The sequence below is a fragment of the Prosopis cineraria genome, unplaced genomic scaffold (assembly GCF_029017545.1).
Source record: "Prosopis cineraria cultivar Desert tree isolate PC_DT_omini unplaced genomic scaffold, ASM2901754v1 PC1, whole genome shotgun sequence".
Classification (NCBI taxonomy): Eukaryota; Viridiplantae; Streptophyta; class Magnoliopsida; order Fabales; family Fabaceae; genus Prosopis; species Prosopis cineraria.
This window is the reverse complement of record NW_026555332.1, coordinates 54,148,906-54,170,461: the sequence shown is the minus strand read 5'-3', so window position 1 is coordinate 54,170,461 and position 21,556 is coordinate 54,148,906. Positions and strand designations below refer to the sequence as shown.

At 37.8% G+C, this 21,556-nt stretch overlaps 3 protein-coding genes across 6 annotated transcripts; all 3 read right to left on the bottom strand.

The window, feature by feature from the left end:
• Positions 1 to 626: 626 nt before the first annotated feature.
• LOC129317213 (probable carboxylesterase 11) lies at positions 627 to 5,443 on the bottom strand. Of its 4 annotated transcripts, none has more exons than XR_008594969.1 (3): positions 4,288 to 5,443; positions 1,694 to 2,328; positions 627 to 1,409 (listed from the first exon to the last, which is right to left on the bottom strand). XR_008594969.1 is itself a non-coding variant. In XM_054961592.1 (3 exons), exons 1-3 carry the CDS (start codon positions 5,412 to 5,414, stop codon positions 1,368 to 1,370), a joined length of 1,635 nt encoding a protein of 544 aa, XP_054817567.1. In that variant the 5' UTR covers positions 5,415 to 5,443; the 3' UTR covers positions 627 to 1,367. The 4 variants fall into 4 exon arrangements, 3 of the variants coding, with proteins under 3 accessions (XP_054817567.1, XP_054817574.1, XP_054817557.1); XM_054961592.1 differs by having other exon boundaries at positions 1,863 to 2,328; XM_054961599.1 differs by having other exon boundaries at positions 1,953 to 2,328.
• A 2,197-nt stretch (positions 5,444 to 7,640) lies between these two features.
• On the bottom strand, positions 7,641 to 12,853 carry LOC129317237 (serine/threonine protein phosphatase 2A 57 kDa regulatory subunit B' theta isoform-like). The gene is made up of 4 exons (XM_054961606.1): positions 11,590 to 12,853; positions 11,320 to 11,434; positions 9,609 to 11,123; positions 7,641 to 8,453 (listed from the first exon to the last, which is right to left on the bottom strand). Exons 3-4 carry the CDS (start codon positions 10,818 to 10,820, stop codon positions 8,094 to 8,096), a joined length of 1,572 nt encoding a protein of 523 aa, XP_054817581.1. The 5' UTR covers positions 10,821 to 11,123; positions 11,320 to 11,434; positions 11,590 to 12,853; the 3' UTR covers positions 7,641 to 8,093.
• Positions 12,854 to 13,070: 217 nt separating this feature from the next.
• On the bottom strand, positions 13,071 to 20,622 carry LOC129317202 (AUGMIN subunit 6-like). The gene is made up of 13 exons (XM_054961570.1): positions 20,191 to 20,622; positions 19,987 to 20,043; positions 19,751 to 19,845; positions 19,037 to 19,187; positions 18,476 to 18,601; positions 18,194 to 18,350; positions 17,184 to 17,244; positions 16,834 to 17,101; positions 15,806 to 15,931; positions 15,303 to 15,461; positions 14,748 to 14,994; positions 14,118 to 14,606; positions 13,071 to 13,638 (listed from the first exon to the last, which is right to left on the bottom strand). Exons 1-13 carry the CDS (start codon positions 20,404 to 20,406, stop codon positions 13,598 to 13,600), a joined length of 2,193 nt encoding a protein of 730 aa, XP_054817545.1. The 5' UTR covers positions 20,407 to 20,622; the 3' UTR covers positions 13,071 to 13,597.
• Positions 20,623 to 21,556: the final 934 nt, after the last annotated feature.

Below are 21,556 nucleotides of genomic sequence, written 5' to 3'. Positions count from 1 at the left end.
ATATTAAATTACTTAAAAAATATTTTTTTAAAAAATCTAATCTAGTATATCTATTTTTTATGAGTCCCTGATTTTCAGGAGGAAGAAACAGGGCCATCGTCATCTCATGGACTCGCACAAGAGAGCGACCCTACAAACATGGGCTGGGCTTGAATGAATTGTAGCTCCAAGGCCACTATTGGCCCAAGGTTTCTAGACATATTTGAGACATTTCTTTTAAATATTAATAAAACATTTTTAAACATTGACATTTTAAGTTTATTTTTTTAAATAATAATATTTGACATAAAAAATAATTATTTAAAACTAACAGTATTAAAGTTAGAAGAAATAAAAAAATACTTTATCAAATTAAAAAATCGGATACTTTATATAAAGTTAAATGATTAAAGATATATTTTTAATTTTTTCTTAACATTTATTTTGTCATAATATAGGCAGTGTTCCTGAAAATAATAAGGCGGCGAATTTTTACGTCAATCCGGTAGCCACATTATATTTCTTACACTTTACGTTTACACACTTAAAAAGTTATAATACAACACCGAAAACGACACTACTTGCACTTGATTAGCCGCTTTCCACGCAGACCTACTCGCAAGGAAACTCCCCCCCCCCCCCCTTTCTCAATACCATGATCTCTTTCTATGGAAATTTCTTCCACAAAGTTGAACGAAACAAAGCGATTTTTGGCATCTCAACACATGTTGTATCAGAGTCGGCAGAGACGTCACTTAAGTAATATGATCCAGATGAGGAGGAGGACGACAATCAATGAGCTGATCAAAACCTGAGACTTGAGAACTGTATTGAGTTACAAAGGTGGCCACCCAGACCCTCAAAGTTCTTCCAATATTGAGACCTGCAAGCCTGAACTGGCTTGGTGCACGGCCATGCCTGATCACCATAGATAAAGGGCCTTCTTCCTCCATCTCATCGCTGTGTGAGAGAGGAGGATCCTCTATCTATGACTATCAGCATCAAGCCGCCAAATGATTCCCCTACTGGGAAAGAAATTGCTGCGGGTTATTACCTCAAGATTTGTGATAATAGCCCCGAGGCTATCATGTTCATGCCCTCGCCTATTTATAATAGATCCTCGGAAAGAAAATGGGGGGCCCCTTGGTCTTCGGTACGACAGCCACATCGGGCCGACCAAAAACAAAGCATACGATGTCAGGAACCCTAGGCTTTGATTTTGGCTGATTTATTCACCAAATTTGTTATATCCTCCTTGGTCTTCTCAACATGTTAACTTCTATGCAAGTAGTCTCTTTCACTTCGAGCTGTCCAAGAATCAACACCCCATTGAAAATCTTGTTTCTTGCAGGGTTTCATTACTCTCTGACCTCAATCCATTTATATTTTCAAGTCCCCGCAAGGTTCATCGCCACTTGCAAGAGAAAAACCTGAAGAATTCTGAGGGTCAGTGCGGTCCATTAATGAATAGCACAAGCTACAGCAGTGCACTTGTCTTTACAGACTAGTATAATATACATCTCATTAAATTTCATATATTTTCATGAAAAGTATTACATCATGACCCACAAGAGGAGGAGAAAAAATGGCAGAGCGAACGTCCAAATGGGGAGGTGCACGAGGTTAATGCATCTTAGGCTCAACTAATCCTACTTACAAAGAACTCTACATGTTTACAAAAAAAAAAAAAAATAGAACTCAGGCGGAGAGCAACCTCATCAGGACAGCAAAACTCAAGTATATCACAAAACGCCAGGTAGTAGCAGCAAGAGAGTGATCCGAAGCTGACATAGAAGACAGGTACCTAAAGGCTAATATGAGAATTCATGTCCCCTAAGTGAAATATATTTCTTAACCCAGATGGCAATGTCCTCTGCACAAACCTGAGCCTGAGTGCTTTTTAGAAGTATGTCGAGCGTTGCAAATTCATGCACTGCATCCTTGTATTCAAGAACAGGTGCATCGACATTTACCTTCCGGAGCTCCTCTGAGTAAGCAATGGCACGATCCCTCATCCAGTCATGTTCTGCAACCACTGTCAATGTCGGAGGCATAAGTTTAAGAGGAGGCCCCCGGTTTGGAACCAGGGGATTAGCAGCCGGGTGATCCAGGCTAAATTCTTCCTCGGGCAGGAATAGTTTCCATGCAAGCATACACATAGACTTGTCATAAAAGTAGGAGTTGGCCAACTTTATTTCCGAATGAGTAGGTACACTTCCTATAAAGAAGGGATACATTAGGACTTGTGCCACCACCTTGACAGGGTCCAGAAACTTGCCTGCTTCCACAGCTTTTCGAGCTACATAGTCTGCAATATTTGAACCACAACTGACCCCGAGAAGAACGCACCTGTTTCAACACGAATATAGAGAAAGGTTAAAAACATAATGAGGACTGGCGTCCAACCATGAGAGAATGAAGCATGACAAGAAGAGATCAAGAAATTAAAGGGCTTATCCATAGAAATTTTCAAACAAATACCCCTTTTGGAGAGGCATAACGTTGCACAAGTAATTGCTACTTAATCCACCATGCCCGCCAAAGGTAACAAATAAAATCTTTCATGAACTCTCGTATAATACATCAAGCGGAAAACGAAAACACCTTAAGCTTAATTCAAATCACGTTAAAGCAAATTACATGCTCCAAGAGATAGCCATGCATCTAGTGAAAAGCAAGTACAGCAAACTTCCTGTGGATTAAATTGTTTAGGGGATATAGCCAAAGTTAACCCAATTTCATAGCCAGGCTTCATGATACAAAGATTTGGATCATTAAAGGAACACGCCCAAGAAATAAGTCCAGTACGAAAGAGAAAGTTGAGGTAGGTTTGAGGAGATGCAACCAAAAAGATTACATAAAATATGAGATACTTTATAAAAATTGCTTCAGTCGGAAAAAAAAAAAAAAAAAAGATTTCAGAGTCGTCTATGATTATTAGACATACATTAAGTTGAGATACAATGTTAAGGTGAAGACGAGCAAGATAATTTAAGTATGAGATCAAGCAAGATAAAATTACATATAGAAAAGGCTAAAGTAAATCAGATCCAAAAGAATAGGACTAAAAAGTGGTCAGTGAGTGGCATTCTATTGGCCTCCAGCACCATATAATCTATCCCGTATAGCTTTCCCTTCTTTTAACTGAAGTTTTTAGTCTGACATCTAAGCCCCTCCTAGAAATTGGATTAAACTAGCATAAGCTAGAATGCAGATAAAATCTTGTACTTTTCAAATATGTCCTCCAATTAGAAAAATGCCAAAGGGATGCCATTGAAGTACATGAATGCCAATGAGATGTCCTGAAAGGAACAGGAAAAACAAAAAGGCTGGGACAAAGAGCAAAGGGGGAAAGCTGAAATTTTATTCCTGATGGACCAAACTGTAATTTCAGCGCCACAAGTTCTTCATTTTGTAACAGAATATCTTCTCATTTCCAAATCCAATATCACATTCCACCACTGCTTTATCATGTTCTTCAATTCTTCTCCGTTTTTTCAACATTTAGCTATTTTGCTAGCTGAAGTTACAATAAGGGCAAGCCTAAATTCCAAAGTGATAGAAATAATAAATCGCCTAAATTCCAAAGTGATAGAAATAATAAATCACTCATCAGACATAATCTCTTCAGAAAAGATGGAAAGAGAAACATGCTGTTTCCACAGATAGTAAAAGAGACATAAATTTCCGGCTTAACAGAAAGGATAGGATTGGAGAGAATTTTTTAGCATTAGTAGCCAAAGAGAAGACTTTAGATTTAAAGTAGTTCAGTTCAACCCAAACTAAATTATTCAATAAAAATGAAGGGGGGAAAAGGCAGATAGCTAGATGAAATTTCAGAATCACATTGATTAAGCACCATTAATTCATTAGAACTTAGAACAGACAACAAATTTCACTATGTCAGACAGAGTTTTCTCTCTTTAAACACGGAGTATCCCTAGATCAGTACATGAACCAGATCTGTGTTCTTAACATGAACCGCCCTAAGGCCTAGAGGCCAAGCTACATATTTTTGCTCCAAATCTGAAGCGTCTTCAAAATGCAAAGTGCTGTGTATTTAAAACAATGTGCAAGGATAAATGTCATATCATAGAGCTAGTTGTTTAAACTTCTATATCAACTTAAACTTGCGGCCGCTAAGCTCAACTGAGGAGCAATGCTTGTCGCCCACTTATATTAAATAACTCTACAGCCGAATAGGTCATCTATAATCACATTACAGTCTGAAATGCTTTATTGAATTAGTCTAGAGCCAGCATGATCAGAATATAATTAATAAAATCACAAAGAGAGACAAGTTAAAACCTTGATGGATCACCATGAGCGGCCAACCATGGTTCAACCGCTGAAGCTCCAAACGTGTCCACAATATGACTATGGGTATCTGATTTTCTGAGCTCAGTCCCATCACCCCGTCCAATCCCCATCGACTTGTTATATTCAGCTAAGTTCGCCTGCTTTGCCAACCAATTCAATGCCTTCATTCCGTCCTCAAAAGCTGCCGGATAACGATTTTCAGGAGCGAGTCTGTACCCAACAGAAATAAGGATCACATCGCAGAGTTTTGCAATTCGACGACAGAAATAATCGTTTGTGACAGAATCGTTGCTTCCACTAACCCAACCACCACCATGAAACTGCAACATTACCGGCAATTTCCGACGATTATTTAGTACCGGCGAGTAACCTCTGTACACCCCCCCGCCGGCCAAATTTGAACCTTCCACACCATTGCTTTTACCATGATTATTAGGCCGCAAGGGATGGGAATCTGAACTGCGATTCGTCGTATCAACTTGGAAAGATCGAGATTCAAGATCGGATTTCCCATAGCTATGTCTAGGCTGTCTGGGTAGGACTGCAGCATCTGATTCTGGGGACCTTAGTGCAGTTTCGGGAAGGAAGATTCTTATAGTAAGAGATGTGAAGGGGTCGATATGGATGTCCTTGGTGGCAACACCGTCGGTGAAGGAAGGATTGGAGGGGGCAACGGATTCATCGGGTCGTGAGGTGACCCCGAACGGGTCCGCTTCATCGGGCGAAGCTTGAATCCGGTTCTGCAACCGCTGCTTCAAGAGGAACTTGAAGAACACGCTGTAGAGCTTCACAGCTACACTTGGCATTTCCCCACTCTCACAACCTGAACTCAATTCGCATTCAAAAACTCTTCCCTTTTTCCCCCGTACTAAATTGTGTTCTGTTTTGCAGGCACAAGAAATGAAGACCACTTTGGAGTCAGAACATGGAGATAAAAAGGTAGGATCTGATTTAGGCTGATAAAAAGGGTTAGGGTTCTCGAAACCCGAAATTGCTCCAGTGGTAGGGTGTGATGAGGTGAGATGGGAAAGACAGAGAGGAGGGAGAAGGGAGGCGGAGAGAGAAGGTTTTGGTTGAGCTGTGGCCTGTGGGTGACGGTGATGGACAGAGGACATACATGCACCCTTTAGTTTTGCATTTTAAACTTTTTTCGAAATTTTTTCGTGAATAATTCTTTTTTATGTTTTTTGGGGTAATAAAGAATAATTCAATTTATGGCTACATTTTAAATTGTTGAATGTGCTGGGGGGGATACATGTGGCATGTGGCGGCCAGAGAGGGGGCTATGATCTGCTGCGTTAAAAACATGCGTGCACCTGCGGCGGAGGTTTGCGGTACCTGTCGTACAGGGCGGTTCGCTGTAGCTGTGGTCTGTGGGGTTACGCGAAATCCTGTTCCTGGAGGCACGTGAACGTGACTCTGCGACTCCCGGGCTTTGAGAATTGAGATCATATCATACCGTACGAGCAACAAGTCGGCGTCGGGAATCGTGTGAAAGAACATTGATTAATAAGACAATTTCATTAACACTAATCACGTTCTGGAATCTCCCATAATTGGAGCTTCATCGATTGGAAGTCGTGCTTGATAATTTCTTACTATGCCTCATCCAAGAATCACTTGCTATTTTAACTCGTCAAAATTTAAACAAATATAGTTATATTATCGATAATGCCAAAAGAAAGAATTTTTAATTTACCATTCTTTTTAAATTCACTATCATTAAAACAAATTAATTTTATCCTAAATTATAAGATAATTTAAAATGAAATTATTCATATAAAAAAATTCAATAATAACACTTTCTTTTTTTGGCCAAATAATAATAACGCTTTATAACTGTACTTTTTTAAAACAGAAATATAAATTTTAAAAAATCTGTTTTATTTAATGTAATTTTAAATCTATAATCATTTTAATTGAAGGTGAATATTAAAAAATATCATTAATAAAACATTAATTTTATTAAATTATTTTATATTTTGACCAATTAAATACCTTTAAAATTATTTTATAATTTAAGATATGAGAGTGCATTGTTCCTCATGTATAATATTTTACATTACTCATGGTAAATTGCGAAATGGTAAGATTAAAATAATATAATTAATACTCCATTTTTTATACAAGTGAGTCATAAAAAAATTATCCATTCTTCTAACAAATAATTTATATAGGATGGGAGAGAGTATGTGTTATTGTAATTTAACAGATTTTTTTCACAGAGCAGTCAAAAATTGAGATATTAGAACTACCTCGTAAGTTATTTGAAAGAAGGATCGTTTCAACCGCCAAATGCAGACCGCAAATATTGCAACCTGGGAGCTGGGAATGGTGAATGGTCAAACTGGGTCTTACGAGGTCCATGAGAGCTTTCCACCATTTTACGTATTGACGGTTATGCAAAGATTGCCGAATCAAATTTGACTCCTTAATCAATTACGTACTTCTTAATTTTTTTTATTACATTTGCAACATTATTCCATCATCGTCCCGATTAATTTGATTGGTTTTTAAAGGTAATTTTCCAAGGTGGCTGCCGTGTCTTCCCACACGGATGATATCACACCTTGAATCATCTTCCGCCCCTTTCTCATATACTGCCATCCCGGTGACCAGAGAAAGCTACGTGTTTTCATATATCATTTAATTTAATTCATAATTCTGAATGGTCATATTTGCATTTACAGATATCATTTAATTAACATTTCGGAGTTCAGAATGACGGCTCTTGCACTTAATACAAATCCTAAATATTTTTGCCACCATTTTTGGTCTATCAATGACCTGCTAATTGGCACACACGTGGCAGTTGGTAAACTCGGATAATGAGCTGGTGAGGGAAAGTCAAAGATGGAAGAGGCAAACAAAATTTAAGGGACCTTCTATGCCTTTACGAGACGGTGGTCTTTTTCGATCACAAGGCACCTTTCTATAGAATACGGTATCTTATAAAACATTTAAATACAATTACTACCAAGTGCCAACTATTCGATCTTCTTTAATATACTCGCCCCTTATGAGACATGATTATCTAATTCACAAGTATTAAAAAAAAAAAAGAGTTAATGTTTAACCGTTTAATATTAATTTTCTAATTTATCCAATATTAAAGCAATGCGAACAATAAACACTTTCATTAGCTGGAAATAATGATCCAGTTTTAACCTTTTGTTGGGAACAAAACTAGTTAAATGAAGTTTACTATTTATCTTCAATATCTCAACCAGGGAGTCGCAGGACGCCCGTAGCATTCCTTTTTCTAAAATGCTATGAATTGATTCCCCCCATCAGCATCCTCATGCTCAAAGGATGACACTGAAAGCTCAGACCGTCATCTGTGAGGAAAATGCTGCTTAAGATGGTACTATATATAAAATGTCACCCCACAAGAAAACGGCGAAACAACCCATACCTGACACTAAAACAATGGCTAGTTCTATACAGATACGATTTTATAGGCCATTTTGCGATTCTGAAAAGCATCAAGCTGAAAAGGCTTTACAAAGCAAATTCCCTGGTAGACCCGGGGCTAAACCACCCAATTTTGTCCACCCAATGCCATATATACACACCAAATGCTTGTTATCTGAGGTGAGAGAATGGATCCGAAGGGAGCTATTTTACAAATAAAATGGAGCCATTTTGCTAAGCCCCATCCTTGACCTTGCAACTTAAATGTATATGACCAAGAAAACCAACCATGAGCTGCTTTAAATGTCATTCCTTAGATTCTCATGCTCTGCAAGATCAAAAATCAAGGAACAGCTGGACTGAAAGAAAGCTCTATTTGCCTAGCCAGATGGTGCACGCGAGGCATTTCTTGGCGAAACTAGAACTGGCTCATTGCTAGCAGCTTTCATGGCTGCTATCTCTTCCAACCTTTTCCATTTAGCCTCTTGCTTTAACTTAATATCTTTCTCTTGTGCTTCATCTTCCTCAAACTTGAGCAGGCACTCCTCATAGAGCTCTGGATCCACGTCAAAGAAGATCTTGCGGACATTTATTGTTAAGCTCTGGACAGCCTTGTTCCAGTGGTTTTGTGCATTTTTCTCCAGAGCAGGCAACAGTAAGGGAAGTATGATCTTGCGATTCTGCTTGATTAAGTTCTCAATATGATCATTATTCCACAAGAACAAAGCCCTCTCAGCTACCTGAAAATGAACAAGCAATCAGATTAGAGACAGAACATGAGAGAGATGGCCAAAGGCTATCTTTACGATTATTGCTTTCGTCACGAATTTGACAAAATTTCATAGAAAGCACTGGTACAATATGGTTGACATTACAAATACAAAATGGAACAACGAATAAGAACTGACATATATGTTTTCCACTGCCCAAAAGAACAAGAACAAAAAAGGACACGAATCAGATTATATATATTCTGATAAATAGAAGAGGTCGCTGGCAACTGTACAAGGTTATCGGTCCCATACTCTGAACTTCCTCCTCCTTCTTGAACAAATTCCATTTACTTGATATGATAAATAATTTATTCATAAGCATGAAACCTTCAATTATGGGCAGTATATCTTAAGAAACAAATTTGGTTGCAGTTATTAGAAAATTCCACGCTGTCCTGCTTGTCATATTACAACAGACCCAAAAAAAAAAAAAAATCAAGTGTCAGACAATGAAAACTCAGGTCGAAAATCTTCAACAATTGACAGCCGATAAAGTTCCCATATAGGTGAGTCCCAGATGACACCCAGACAATTGATGATGTGTATAATCACTTCCGTAACAGATGATCTAAATGACCATATGAATGGTACGGTGGTATATGGTATCCGAAAGCTACTAACTAGTCAAAGCAACAATCAACACCATAAATTTGTCCACTCATTTCTAAATATCAATTAGCAAAATGATAACTATGAGAAGACCACAAAACATTGAAATCAGCACAGAATGTCCAGCTTGACAATATCCCACATAAGCTTTTGAAAGTAAGTTTCTCAGAAATATAAACAGCAAAATTTGAATACACAAGAATTTAAGAAACAGGAATTTAAGAAAAAATGAGAAGATAACACTGGTTCTAGTATTGGTAGCACTAGTCCAAATCTCAAATAATTTTTTGTGGGACAGTAGTTTTATCTTTGGAGGCAAATGCACTATGATTAAATATTTTAAACAAAATGAAAGTATTCTTTGATATGAAAAATGGTCTACAGCAAATTCCTTCCACCGTAGGTGAAAAATCAAGCTTAAAAAGCAAACATTTTTCTTTAACGAGAATTTATCACAGGGGAAGCAAAAGAGGAAGAGAAAGCCGATGAAGCTAGGAAGTAAGATTAACAAACCTGGAAATGCGAACTGCTCAAACAACGTCTTAATTGGTGGAACAAGGGAACCATGCATCTCTGAAACTCCGCAGGTTGAGTGGCTTCCAAGACTTCCTCCAGTTCACCTAAAAACATAACCTCCTTAGAACTATTTGTAATGGGCCAATATTTTAGCAAACCCCGTATAACAGTATCAGCAAGCTTGCAGTCTTTTTCCACAAATTGTGTAATGCAGTAAGATAACTGCTGATGGTACAGAGGCATGCATTTTGGTTTATGAAGAGGAATAAGCACTCGCACAAGAAAGAGCTTGTGCTCTTCTTTCAGTGGCAAAGCAAAGCCATTGATTATACTTCCCAAAATCTCCAACAGTTCTGCAATCCCATTATGCTTCTCAGTTTCAAAAATAAACCGATAAAATATATTGTTGATTGCTTTCCTGATAAATGGGCGGTGCACCATAAATTTCCCATATATGCGATGAAGAACTGTCTTCAAGTAGTCCCGCTCTCTGGAGTCTTCTGAATCAAAAAGATCCAACAGTCTAAGGACAAATGAATGATCAATGTACCTTTTTGCTAACTTTGCGTCAGTCTCAGGTGATGCAACAAACCTTAGAAGGAATTCATACACGATTTGCAATTGAGGCCATGCAGGGTCCATTGAAGGCTCTTCCTCTTCCAAATCAAAGGCTTCTAGAACTTTGTTTTGACAAGGGGGAGAAGTGAGTTTGCGGAACAAGTTTGTGGACACCATTTTTACAATTTCTTGCATCATGTTTTCAGTAAATTTGCCATTAGACGCGGAAATGTAATCCACAAGCTCTACTAATGTCTGTCGCTTAACGTCTTTTTCTTTGAGGTTCTTCATTGGGTCAGTGTCAAAAACAACACAACACATTTGCAGCTTTCTGATAAACAAGTTCTGCTTCTCTGAGTTTGGAACATCTCTGAAACTTGGCAAGGCTTCATAAGAAGAAGCAGACAAACTCCCGTTAAGCTTTGAATTCACAGCTACAAAGAACTTGTCACCATGATTTAGTCCAAGACTTGAAAAAGAATTAAGGCCTGAAATATATGACGCAGTTGAATTCCCAGAATGGTAATTCGCTAAATCACTGCTTCTTGCATTGGTAGAAGCAGTTGAAGAGGCTGTCAACGTTCCCCCTCCTCGATTTTCCACTGATTTGGAGGGCTTACGTGGCAGCCTATTTAATATCTGTTTGATCATAACTTCCAGTTGGCTCCACAAAAGATTAATGTCATGCACTTCAGAAGAAACTACTAAATGAAACTCGTTCCAGGATTCAGAAAAGCATCAAACCCAAGTCCCAAGATGCAGATGCGCCAGGATACAACAATGCATTAGCTAAGTTGGAGGAAGAGCCAGGAAGTTAATGAAACATAACGTCCAGAAGCTTTCTATCTCCATCATCACGAGACAATGATGTTTTCTTTATTCATCAAAACATGAGATTTCAAATGGGAGAAGCCATGAACAGAGTCGTCCAAGCAGCTTCGTCTGGTGACAAATCTGGAATCCAAAGACATGCCAAGCTCAGAATTACACCACATGCCCAAAACTAAGATAAAAGTCCTTTGAAAGATTTTTCCTGTTTAAAACGAGCAAATTCAAATGACCTTGATGTCTCTATACATCTACAGTAAGTAGAGGAAACCAAAAAGAACCAAAAATAAAGAGTAAGCAGAGGAAAACGAAGAACAGTTACCTCATATTTCCATCTTCCTTCTTTTTGAAGAGTTAGAAGCAAATACAGCTGGATGGCAGTCACAAGATCTGGTTCTGATCTACAAAACCCAAATAGCAGCCGCTGAAACTGTACCCTACAAAGCTTTGAAAAATGAATAAAAGTAAAGATAGAACAACGTTGATTATCCATTTTTCAAAAAATAAGACGGGTGCGGAATATGAAAAAGTAGAAAGCGAAGCGGGAAAAGCAGAGGAATTTTAAGAATGAAGAAGGTTAAGCCATACTAACAAGAATGATTAGATTTCAGCCACTCAATCTGAGAGCGATTGCCTTCTGGTGGAAATAGAAATAAAAAGGATAAGGAACAGCAATCTCTAGGTGAAGTGGTAGTAGTTGCGATTACAGTTTTGTTAGCCAAATTACGTTGTTGCCGCCGGTATCGCCTTTTTTCATCTTCCTTCCCACTTTCCCTTTTAACTTTCCTCCTCAGTATAATTCAAGCCTCAAAACTCTTCTAAATATATATATATATATATATATATATATATTATAATATAATTTCCGTTGCTTAACTTCATGTGTATGTAGTTTTATTTCTCAAACAGTCAAACCCAGCAACAAAAACACCCTTAAAAACCAACATCAATATAGTACAATGAGTAGAAGCATATCATGAAACTTGAAACCCGAAAGGTCAGGGAAAGAGTCTGGGATGTGTGTGACACGCGCCATGTAGGTGAGTGAGAGTGTGACACTAGGGTTCGTCCAACCAGAGAGAATGATGCGTCGCCGTTCGAAGATGAATATTGGAAAGAGAGGAGCTCTCTTTAAGCACAGTCTTCCTTTCCGATAAATTAAAGAAGATGCCACTCGCTTTGGGTAACAGCCATCAGTGGGCCACTCGCTCGCTGGGTCATCGATGTGATTGTGTGACAATTTTTGAGTGCTTCAAACTCAACATCAATATCATGGACATGGAGGGTGGGCCTCGGAGTATACATACCCTCGCTTTCGACATGATAAGATATCAACCCTCGTAAGATATATCATTAGAGACATGAATTCTAACTTCCCATAATTGCAGTGCAATGCTTTCCAGCAAAGTATAACAGTAAATCATCCTAAGGCAATGCTTTGAGATTTTTTTTCTGTTTTGCCCCCTTTTAATCAAGGAGGTTTTGACATTTTTCTTAAGCCCGAAAATTTCTTAGATGAAATGGCCACAACGAAAGATGGTCGACGATGATTGATATTTGATGCAAATGAGGCATGTGACTATGATGCAAAACCCGGAAACATGGGGCGAGATTTGTTCTCTGTTTGCTTGAGATAGTCGTAACCTTCGTCAAGAGGCTTACATGATAACTTTGTCCTCACATCATGAGTAGTGACTAGTAACAGGATAAAATGACCATATACCTGGATTCCTTAAAACAGCATGACTATGTTCCAACAACAAGAGCACGCCAGGATCTAACTTCAGCGTCAGTATAAAACAAAGCATCACAACAAAATATCAGTCCCATTGCCTTCCATGTTACAAGAACAAAATTCCGGGTATAGTTGGAGTCATATTAAGTTTATCTATTTTAAACCAAGTTTTTTAGTTGATGGAGTAAAATTAGATGAAAGAACCGTACTAATCTGTTCAGTATACACATCAGTATAACAACTAAATTGTCCAGCAGCCAAAATCCTAGCATCATTCAAAGTTATATTAGCTGTAATTAAGAACACGAGGGAGCATTGTCCTCTTACCAGACACTATATAAGATAAGATGCAATTTTTTAATTCTTGATATGTCACCAAGAGACAATGCCTAACTCATACACAAGTGTAAGATACATTGGTCAGAGTCCAAGAATTAATCACGGTTAGCTAATTTGAAGCAAAAACACAACCAAGCTATGAATTCATGTCACCATGTATTCCACCGCTCCTCTTTGGTTGTCACAGTTTTTAGCGGAGGAAACCAAGGAGGACAATTCAAGTCCAAACAACAATTACTTGGTCAAAGCCAACTTCACCTTCCAAAACCCAGGTCGGACTCTTATTTTCAACATGCGATCCAAATTTAGCTATCAAAACACAGGTGCCAGAGTTCCCTCCAAGCAGAAGGACAACCGATGAGCATAGAGAATGGTAAATACATACCAAACCAAGAAAAGAAATTACACACGCATCGTGTCATTAAAGTTGAAGGAGGTGATGTCCCAACAAAAAGTATGAAGAGCAACCCACCACAGCAATCATGTCGTTTCCCAATCATGTTCAGGGGTTAGCCAAATTATCATTTCAGTGCTCCATCAAGGCTGTTTCAGTCTCAGATAGTGGAGCTGCAGCAAACAGGATTCCCTCATTAACTTGCTGACATGAAAAAGAATAAACCCCCCCCCCCAAAAAAAAAAAGAGGCTTAAAAGTAGCTGAGCTAACGAGTTTCTAGGAATCATGCATAAAAAATGTCTCAGTCAAACATGCTTGATCCAGAGTATGAAACAACTTTTGTTGGTGTATAAAGAAGAGTGAGAGACAGCAATGAGAAAAGGAAAAACTTCAAATTGCATTCCCAGTCCTAAAGAATTGGGTCAAAAAGTCTGCATCTTAATTCCTACAAACCTTTTACAAAAGCCCTAGTTCAATACCCAAAGAAAGAGGTTCCTCTGAAGTTGGATAAACGAATCCTCACCCCACCCTACTTGGCCTCACATTATATCTCAGACTAGTTAACCATATATCACAATGACAAAAGATGAGCAAAAAAACTAAGATAATAGGTTGCCACAATCAGAACAGTTTGTTGTAAACTCAACATACCCAGCAAGTCCTCGAATGAATCTGCCAGAAGCGATGAATCCATTAGAAGAGGCGGTGAGAATACTTGATCTTGAGCATCCTCAAAGTCATACACAGACTGCTGTGCATCAGAAGTTGCATTTGAGCCAGTAAATGAAAGAAACCCATTCACATGGTCATAATCAGAAAGTCGTTCCAATTCATTCAACATATCTGGAAAATCATCCAACGTGCACTCCTCCTGACCATCAGATGTATGACTCTCAAGCAAGGAATCATCCATTTGAGGTAAAAATAATCTTTTACTCCTCAATGAAGTAGCCTTTCTTGAAGCAGCCTTTTTCTCAGCATCTAAATGAGAAAGCCCCGTTTCTGAAAGAGGGGCAAAGAAGTGCTCAGAACTTCCATCAGAATGACTGTCTTGTGATGTTTCTGAATTGCAGGACTGCAACGACAATGCTGCTTCTCTTACTGACCTCTTCAAATTATGGATGCAGAAACTAGCACTGTCTGCAAAACGTACAATGAAAATCAAAACCCATAAATACTGCCATCAGCCAGTTTGTCCAAGACACGGATAAAATTTTCTCTGGAACCCTATAAGTTTCAATAACAATGCACCAGTCAAGCAGCAGAGTAGATGCAGCAAACCTTCTGGTAAAGTCTCTTCTTGATTACTTGAATGAGGATTCAAAGATTTCCCTTCAGAAAGATTCTCAGTTTGGCTGGTCCGAGGAGCTGTACTATGCCTCCTTTGCACATTTCCACCTTTTCCAGAAGTTGGAGTCAAGCTAAACAATTGAGGGAGCTTTAAAGTGGGAGGACTGGCTGACATCTTATCAAGCTGAATATTAGATATTCTTGACGTCACCTCACCAACATCATCAGTGCTGCCATCCTAAATGATGAAAAAAAAAAAAAATCAGATCTCTGATTGTGAAGTAATAGTACTAAAACAACAGGATAAAAGACACCAACCTCCCATATGCATGGCAAGGCTAATACAGACCTCCCTCTTATCTTTAAAATAAAATAAAAGTACAAATTTATACTAAAATAACAACGTTTACATATGTGATATTCTGTTTTAACTCTTAGGACCTAAGTTTCGTATGGTGCACAAAAATAACAGAAATTGCTGCATAATTTTAACCAAATCCAAGAGAAATCAGTAAAGATTGAAGGAAATGAATTATAAATAGTTACCATCCTCACACTACTCTGCGTTTGAACAGGGGATGTTGATTGCCCATGATGTCTGTTTGACGGAGGAAGATTGGAGGCTATGCTGTTCACCTTTTCTGTACATTCTGATATGGACTTCTGTATTGACGGAGCAACTTCCTTCAGTTGGTTAATAAGGACCTGCACGTAAAAAGTGCTTGGAGGTCAGAAATCCAACAAAGATGAATCTTGTGGGGTATAGGCATGACATTCACAAGCCAACTCTACAAAAATACTCTACCCTCCTCCCTGAAGAAAGAGAGAAGATGAGTTGACATTTGAATATATTTATGCTTAAGAACAGAACAAGAAGACAATGATAGGCAAGTAACTCCTCAATAACACAACTACTCTACATGATAGCGGTCATTATGGTAAAAGGGCCCCATCAAAATGCAGAAAACAAATGATACTGAAGCTGCCTGTGGAAGTGCTTCAGCCTTGGAAAAATCTTGTGGTGGTTAAACATTGCTTTAATGCTTAACCTGAAAGCTAGCCAAATGTTGCTGATGCTCTGCAAGAGTTGCTGCTAAAGATTCAGCATGTCCACTTGACCCGCCTTCTTGTGCACTACGCAATATATCTGGACCCTCTCCATCATTTGCTTTTGCCTACAGATAATAGCATAATTTGAAAGATTAAGTAAGATATAAATCAGGTTATATAGATTCAATTGAAAAAAAAAATAAAATAATACTCCCCCTGTTAAAAAATGTAAGGCACTTATTGAAGGGTTTAATGTTAAAAAATGTAAGGATTTTCTAGTGTTTCAAGGTGTAATCATTGTATTTTTTCCCAAAAATGCCCATAATAATAAATAAATTACTTTATATTTATGTTGAAGTAAAACACCTATAAAATAGGAATAAATATAGAAATATGATGTAAGTTTAAAGACAGTAACTACTTTATTAAAAATTAAAATTCGATTAAAAATGTCATATATTTTTTAACGGAGGGAGTATATATTAAGTTTGGCAATGTTTTTCTTGAGTCAAGATAGAGAAGAAAAGAACCGCGACAAAAGAGATGAGAAAATGAAAACAATTACATTCATAAACACAATCACGAAGTACGGGGCTTTATAAGTTGGGTAATCCTGGTTCTAAGAGTTAGAATTAAAAGTTAAAACTAATAAGAAATACTACTTAAAGATAAACTTTTCTATGTGAATATATTCTGTACATATAGCTTTCATAAGTTTTTTTTTTTTTTGTTATTTTGGTGTTATAATGTGATATATTCCATCTTATTGTTAAATGCTAATGAATCTCAAAAAAAAAAAAACAACACAGGAGATCCTAATGTCTCAATCATTTTAAGTGACAACTCAAAGCATGTAACAACTAATTTACCAAAATCCATATTTCTAAGTTAGAAAGAATATCATGAAGTATCTTAAAGTTAGGCCAAATGAAGCATCCCCTCACTCCGCAAAGAAAAAGGAAGCAAGGGTAAGGATCAAAAGAGAAGGCACAAGAAGAACAGGAACAGAAAAGCTTGAAAAGCATACCAAATGAAGTGACTGCTTATGAATACGCTGCAAAGCATGTGTCCATCGCCGTATAACCTCTGCTACATCAACAGTTTGGTGGACTCTTCCAGTTCTATCGTCAACTCTTGTAAGCATCTCATTGCTAAGACGAAATCCTTCATTCTCCTCATTTTCATCCGTACGCACAGCTGGCAAATCCGCAGGCTGACCAGATAATATGTCTGAATAAGGTGCCTGAGAACTCTGATCCATTGCGGCAAGCAAAGATGTCCCAGAGATCCGGTACCTGATATTTATTCCTCAGAAAGTGAGTTCAAGCAAATATGATCTCTATATATTGAACCAACAATACTGCATCACTACATTACCTGTGTTCCCGGTGAGCTATCAAGTCTTCAATAGGCCCTGATGCGAGAACTTCATGTTGACCTGTATAATGATGAATAAAATCAAGATCATCATTACCTTATCTCTTTTTTTTTCCTTTAGCTTTTTTAAAAAGAAGAGAGAAAATATTTAGAGGGAGGAACAAAGATTTTTATAGTGTGGAATGTCATAATAGAAGAAATACCACAAACTAGGTGGAGAAGTATAATTAGTGAATTAGAAATTAAAAGGGAAACATGAACTATATATAACATCCAGTCCACATCAGAACAAAACTAACAAAACTTAACTGCTGTTAGGTGCTTGCTATTAAGAACGATTAGGCCACACATGTCATATTTTTATTAGAGTCCAATAACAAATGCCTCAGGATATTTGCCAAGGTTTTTTTACAGAAAAAATGCACCAAGCTCTGAAGTCAGTCATCTTCTTGAATGAATGGACATGAAACTCTTCGTACCAAATAAGTATATCTATAAGAATTATAGTGAATACAAGAATCAAATCCTTCATGACCAACAGAGCTACACAATATGAAGAAACAGTAAACAATTTGTGAGATAGAGGAAAGACCTTAGGCCCTGTTTATGAGTTTATGAGATAAGTGATCATAAAAAAAGAGATACTTTTAACAGTACATCAACTAGTGACAGCTACATTCAGTACCTTTTTCTTATATGATGAAAAATTGAGGAAGCAAAAATCAGCCAACTAGGGTTCAAAATAATTTGTTTTTATGCTATTTAAAAATTTTAAAAGATCAGTCAGTCCTGTAGCGACAAACAAACACCCAAAAGGTCCACAATTGTTAATTATCCCATCCAGATAAAGACCCAAAAGGGCATACATTACAGAAAACAAAGTGCCATTCCTGAAAACATGTTAGAAAATTACAACAATGCCGCATTCTTGAAGACTTTATAAATGAATATAGAGATGGTATGGTCAATTAGAGTACTACAAAAGCAAGAGGTTTATTCTTCATTCTTACTTTTACGAGCTAATAAAGACTCCCATAGCCGTGTAGCCTTTGAAACTAAATGAGAATTCTGACTTGAAGTGGATACAAGATCATCCCAGTGTTCTCCTTCCAACTTCACTTTATTCCTCAAATCATGAAGTTTCTCCAGTTCTTGTTGCAAATAAGCCTACATCCAGGTTGTGCATTACAACATTTGAGAGAAACATAGAGTGACACATTTTGGTGGGAAAAGGGGAAAAGATATACTATATATGATCCAATTTCAAAAAATAACCTTCAGTAACTGCTTACCTCTTCAGCACATAGGCCACGAAATTCAGCAGTCATTTCATGAGCTAAGTTTGACCACATAGCCTGCCGTTGTACAGCCAATTCTGCATTCTTAAGAAACTTCCTTCTTTCAAGTGCTATTCTAGCCTATTTAAAACAAGGGACATGATTTAGTTCCTCAAGTTCAAGTCAACTGTTTCCAAGAGAAACGATCAAGATAAATAATACATGTTACCACAACTAGATAACCAAGAGTGAAATCACCCAAAAATAATAATAATAATAATTACCATGAGCACTAAAGAGTATACCAGGTAACAACAACAAGCCTTATCCCAGTACAAAATAAAATTCCCTTCTTACACAAACCGTCACATTGAGCAATATGGCAATAGAAGTAAAAGTGAACTAAAAACATGTTTCTTGAAACATTATAGGATATGAGATTCGAAAACAGTTACATCTATAAGAAAATTGTCACAGTGGAAAAGGATGTGAAAGTTTAATTACAAGGCTGCATGCATAGAGTTAGGTTTAGACTCAATCTTTGGATAATTTCTTTTTAATAATTATTAGTGATACCTTTGTAACAGGAAGTAAAGTAGCTGCATGTGAGAATGCTACATCAGTCAATGGAGCAGGCAAAGGGTTAGAAGCTACGTCAGCTGCAAATGTTCGTCTATGAACCTCTCGCAAGGCATGCAAGGAAAGCTGCCACAGAAGTTCAACAAACCTGCACCACCATGTACATCTGAATAACTTGAAAGCTACTCAACAGAAATATAAATTGCAAGCCTCCATGTGCAATATACAACATGAGATTCCCCAGTGGCATTCTAATAGGGATTTGTTTAAATGGAATTTTGTAATTGAAAAAGGTATTCATTACCATCAATTAGTTCAATTTGCGAAGACTTCTCAGTAACTTTCTTAAGTTTCAGAAATAACAACTGTCCACTAAGTTTGTAGACACTATAATGTCGTCTATTCAATGATCATAAAAGTATTTAAAACAATGCCTTGTCTATAAAAATGCATTAAAAACATTATCATCTAAATTTGCTTGTTACCAACAGGCAATGTCCTGCGCATCGTCTAGAAACTACAAACACGTTAACATTTTATAGCAGCTGCAATCAACAAAACATGCGGGCGAATAAAACTCCAACAGAACCAGCAAAAATATACATGTTTCAAGCGGGTATGTTGTAGACTTTTTCCCAGCAATATACAATGCAAATAAAAAAATGAGTATTTCCAAGGTGAGCTTGAAAGAGAGAGAGCAGAAGCATTGACCTTGGTCCACAGCACGTAGCAAGTGAAGAAACTCTTGAATTGCTCCTAGGAAGCGCACCCTGCGACTCGAGCTCGCTAATGATCCCTTGCACAACCTAGTGATAAAACTACACCGCTATTTAAATAAATTCATTTCTAATTTCAAATTCAAAGGGGGAAGAGAAAACGGACCAAAATCCAGGACATAGTGCTCGAGAAATACCAAAGTATGACCAATTGTACTTAAATAGTAATACCTTCCGGAAATCACGCGATTGCGCCGAATCAAAAATTGGCCAAACCTTGTCAAAATCCTGGAGATCCAAAAAGTTACTGTCAGGAGCAAATCACACAAAAATTTAGAAGCATCCGCCAAAACAGGCAAACAAATATAGATATAATGTATATGCACGAATGGTGAAATATGAAGAGTTGACAAAATATCAGAACAGGGAGAGTACTTTAGCGGATTGAACTGGGCCTCTGAGGGAGGAGAGTATGAAGTAGAGGAGCTGTTCACCCAATTTAGGGTTGGAATGGCGGAAGAGTCCGACTCGAGGGGTGCCATTGGAGGCTCCAACTCCGATAATAGCCGGATCCAGACCTAACAGCAAACAGTTAGTGTACATTGCACTCTCTAGCTCTATCTCCCTCTCCTTCTCTCTGTCCATCGTCATCACCCAGCCCGCCCCGCCCCCCTCTCTCTCTCTCTCTGAGATTGTTACAATTTTCTTCCTTTCCGTCCCTTATCTAAGCTTCCTTTTGAATTCTTTCTGATCCTGCTCTATTGTCGATCTTTATTTTCGCTTAATCCATCCCACGGAATGTCTTTCTAGAAAACGCAGGTCAGGGTCCCCTGCGTTTGATATTACGAAATGGACCGTAATTTGAATCGGCACGGAATTTTTATTATTCTTAATCTTTTTCGAAGAAAATACTGGGAGGGGTCATTGTTAATGTTAATTAACTGATGGGGATGAATTAGTTTATGATGCGTGATGGGGCCCTTCGGAGTCACGTTCAGCCACCTCGAGAATTTGAAATGCCTCGGCACGACTTGGAATTGGGAAAACGCCTTGTCGTCGCTGCCGGCTGGTTTGGGCTGCTGATTGTTATGCATTGTCGTTTCACGGTTTGCACTGCCTGGAAAATAAAAACGACAAAATTAACCCGTGTCTTCCTATTCCACTGTTTCTAAATGTCAATAATAATATAAAGTATAGCGAAAATTAATCTTTTAGTATTTATAATTTTGACTTAATTATAATTCAGTCTTTAAAATTTTAACTCGATTGTAAATCAATCCCTATGAAGCATCATGAGACTTTGAGTTAAGATAGAACTTTCTCTTGGATTTGTGCTTTCATCTCATTGACACCATGGACGACACTAGACAATGGAAATCACCTCCGGATAGGCCATCGGACGTCAGAAATGATGATAGGAAAAAGAAGAAGAAGGTTGGAGATCCACCCCTAGCAATAATGGACGACTATATGGATGAAAAGGATGCTGAAATGATTGATACAAAGACATCCCCAGCACCTAAGACTTCAAAGCAAAGCTCTAGGAGTAAAAACACAAGCAAACCACCATCTTATAAAGAGTCCTCAATGGGCTTTAATGGTGTAGCAAATAGTGCTTATTTCATCCTTAGAGACGAGGATGAGCTAATGGATAAAGAGGAAATCAAATGGAAGATACTTGGGCTATCAGAAGAGATTAAGGAGCTACAAAATGTTTACCCAAAGGTTCCTATATCACAAGAGGAATTTAATGAATGATGTTTACCGTAGAACTACTCCCTAATCATTACCATCCTAGGCA

Excerpts from the sequence above, each read along its gene's own strand:
- LOC129317213 (XM_054961582.1), bottom strand. The coding sequence starts at position 5,414 with ATGTCCTCTGTCCATCACCGTCACCCACAGGCCACAGCTCAACCAAAA. Across the intron at positions 2,329-4,287 it reads GCTCATGGTGATCCATCAAG|GTGCGTTCTTCTCGGGGTCA; the intron begins GTTTTAACTTGT and ends GTGTTGAAACAG.
- LOC129317237 (XM_054961606.1), bottom strand. The coding sequence starts at position 10,820 with ATGATCAAACAGATATTAAATAGGCTGCCACGTAAGCCCTCCAAATCA. Across the intron at positions 8,454-9,608 it reads TGAGCAGTTCGCATTTCCAG|GTAGCTGAGAGGGCTTTGTT; the intron begins GTTTGTTAATCT and ends GTTCATTTTCAG.
- LOC129317202 (XM_054961570.1), bottom strand. The coding sequence starts at position 20,406 with ATGACGATGGACAGAGAGAAGGAGAGGGAGATAGAGCTAGAGAGTGCA. Across the intron at positions 19,846-19,986 it reads AATCGCGTGATTTCCGGAAG|GTTGTGCAAGGGATCATTAG; the intron begins GTATTACTATTT and ends TTTTATCACTAG. Across the intron at positions 14,607-14,747 it reads AGAAGAGACTTTACCAGAAG|ACAGTGCTAGTTTCTGCATC; the intron begins GTTTGCTGCATC and ends TACGTTTTGCAG.